We start from the raw sequence: 2,777 nt of genomic DNA, 5'->3' as shown, positions 1-2,777 counted from the left end.
CATAGTTCACAGCAACCTCAAACTCTTGGGCTCAAGTTATTCTCTTGTCTCAGCCTCCCAAGTAGCTGGGACTACAGGCACCTGCCACAATGCCCAGCTATTGTTGGAGACTGGGTCTTACTCTTGCTCAGTCTGGTCTCCAACCTGTGAGCTCAGGCAATCCACCCCCCTCAGCCTCCCAGAGTGCTGGGATTATAGGTGTGAGTCACTGCACCCAACCCATTACTCTTTATCAATTTTTATCTTTATTTATTTATTTTTTTTGAGACAGAGTTTTATTATATCACCCTTGGTAGAGTGCCATGGCATCACAGCTCACAGCAGCCTCAATCTCTTGGACTTATGTAGTTTTCTTGCCTGGGCCTCCCAAGTAGCTGGGACTACAGACACCTGCCACAGTGCTTGGCCATTTTTTGTTGCAGTTGTCATTGGCTGGGTTCGAACCTGCCAGCCTCCATGTATGTGGATGGCGCCGTAACCACTGTGCTACTGGTGCTGAGCCTATTTTGATATTTTTGAAGAGTCCAGTCCGGTGTTACTTCTGTAGGATATGATTTTCTTTCATTCTTACTCTATTGGTATTTCACTGTAAAGAAGGGCTTTCCCTTTTCGCTTACTTATACCAGCATGAACACATAGATTCTTATTTTATATGAGTTGTAATCCATTACTATCGTTTTTTAAAATATTCAAATTATCCCAGATTTGACCAGGGGGAACATTTCAAGCTAGTTTTTGTGTCCCTTGGACATGTCCCCATCATTCTCAGAGCACTTTCTTTTTGGTGCTACAAGAGTTCAGAGTGTGACTTTCCCTGCCTTAACCCTGGAATCAGCTGTTTCTCCAAGGATCCTGAGTTCTTTTTGGTGGTCCTTATTATGTGGGCACTAGATGTCCTCATTGCTACAGGGTGTCATTTTTTTAGGCTTGTTCAGAGAACAAAGCCAGGAAAGAAAGGAAAAAGCAAGCGAGCAGATAAACATATACATTCATATATTACCATAGACACGTGTGTATATGTATTTCCATGTATTTATTCGTATTTTTTAAAGAATATGAAAAACCACAAGTTCATCCTGATACTTCCAATTCTAATTGAATTCCACAGGGTCTAGTCTAGACTAGTATAGTCTAGTCTAACCTTTCAGTTTTTGGCCAGGGCTGGGTTTGAACCCGCCACCTCTGGCATATGGGGTCGGCGCCCTACTCCATTGAGCCACAGGTGCTGCCCAATCTAACCTTTCTTTTTCCCCTCCCTCACTTCCTGTTTTTGAGGACTGATTATTATAGGTGCTGATAACAGTGGCCTAGGGGAGCTATGAGGGATTCATATATAAGGAGCAAAACGGAACTGCCAAACGTACATGAGTGCTTGGCTTGGGCCATCTGGCAGCTAGGCTCAGAATATATAGGCAGACCACTTACATCCTAGATGCATGAATAATAAGCTGAAACCCCTTCCTTATTAAGGTGTACTGTATTCAAATCATAGCTATACTTTAGATTTTCTTACTAGCTTGTCTTTCGGCTCTTTCACTGTCTTTATTAAAGGAGTTTCTTATTTCACAAATACCTTTAGGTCCATAATTAAACCTTTTAGAGTAACTATGTACCACATCTTGGCCATGCCTTCTTTCTAGCCCTTTTCCTTCCCCTGCTCATGTAGTTTGATACCAACCTCATTCTTAAGTCTTTGCCTCCTTAGCTCCACTGGCAGAAGTAAATTATCCTTCTACACAGCTGGGACGGCTGCCCTGCCCCCATTTTACTCTGTGAAACAGTCTTAGATGTAGGGAAGACAATGCAGGCAGCTGTCTCAGCAGAGCCAGAAGTGAGCAAAACCTATTGACTGTGCTTGGTTTTTTCTTTAGGTGACAGAGCTTTGGACAAGGCATGATTAAGTGTAACCTATCTTCTAGAAAAGATCTTAAATCATGTGGGCTGTTCTATGCTAGAACCATTCATTAACATTTCTCCTTTCTTCCTAGAGCTGGTACTGAAGGTGAGAATTCAGAACCCATCTCTTCGTGAAAATGATTTCATTGAAATTGAACTGGACCGACAGGAGCTCACCTACCAAGAATTGCTCAGAGTGAGTTGTTGTGAGCTGGGTGTTAATCCAGATCAAGTGGAGAAGATCAGAAAGCTACCCAATACTTTGTTAAGAAAGGTAAGAAATGTCTGGTAAGCGTAAGTGGCTGCTTTTTGCATTTGGAAAATACCTAGGTTCCTCCTTGGTTATGTGAGTCATAGTTGGAGAAATAAACAGAGAATAGAAAAGGAGCAGAGTGGTTTTCCAAATGTGATCATTAAGCTTTCTTTCCCTCTACTGAGTCTTCAGAGACTTCAAAACTGGCAGTTTTGAAAGTTGTAGGATACTGGAGAGCTTTTTCTGAATTACCATTCATCTATACCTATTTTTGGTTGTTTCTATAGTGACCTGTAAGGATTAAGTTAGTGCAGTATTAGATGTGCCTTATATTTTACAAGTTAAGAACTAAGTTAAAATACAGGGTTAACCCACATAGATACATGTGTGGTCCTTTCAGCATCTCTGCTTTTTTTTTTCGAGACAGAGTCTCACTATGTCGCCCTCAGTAGAGTGTCATGGCGTCACAGCTCACAACAACCTTAAACTCTTAGGCTTAAGTCATTTTCTCTTGCCTCAGCCTCCCAAGTAGCTGGGACTACAGGTGCCTACCACAATACCTGGCTATTTTTTGGTTGTAGTTGGCCGGGGCTGGATTCAAACCCACCAGCTCCAGTGTCTGTGGCTG

At 42.2% G+C, this 2,777-nt stretch overlaps 1 protein-coding gene across 1 annotated transcript in view; it reads left to right on the top strand.

Annotated features, from left to right (window-relative positions):
* The window catches only part of ANKRD40 (ankyrin repeat domain 40), a 13,317-nt gene that overhangs the window by 9,462 nt on the left and 1,078 nt on the right, over window positions 1–2,777 (top strand). The window contains exon 4 of the mRNA XM_012811532.2: window positions 1,989–2,179. Coding sequence (XP_012666986.2) covers window positions 1,989–2,179 — 191 coding nt within the window. The remainder of the gene's footprint in view (window positions 1–1,988; window positions 2,180–2,777) is intronic.

The sequence above is a fragment of the Otolemur garnettii genome, unplaced genomic scaffold (genome assembly GCF_000181295.1).
Source record: "Otolemur garnettii isolate 467f Iridium unplaced genomic scaffold, OtoGar3 scaffold00162, whole genome shotgun sequence".
In the NCBI taxonomy this organism is placed as follows: Eukaryota; Metazoa; Chordata; class Mammalia; order Primates; family Galagidae; genus Otolemur; species Otolemur garnettii.
Note: the sequence above shows the minus strand (reverse complement) of the source record. Positions and strands in the feature narration are given on the sequence as shown.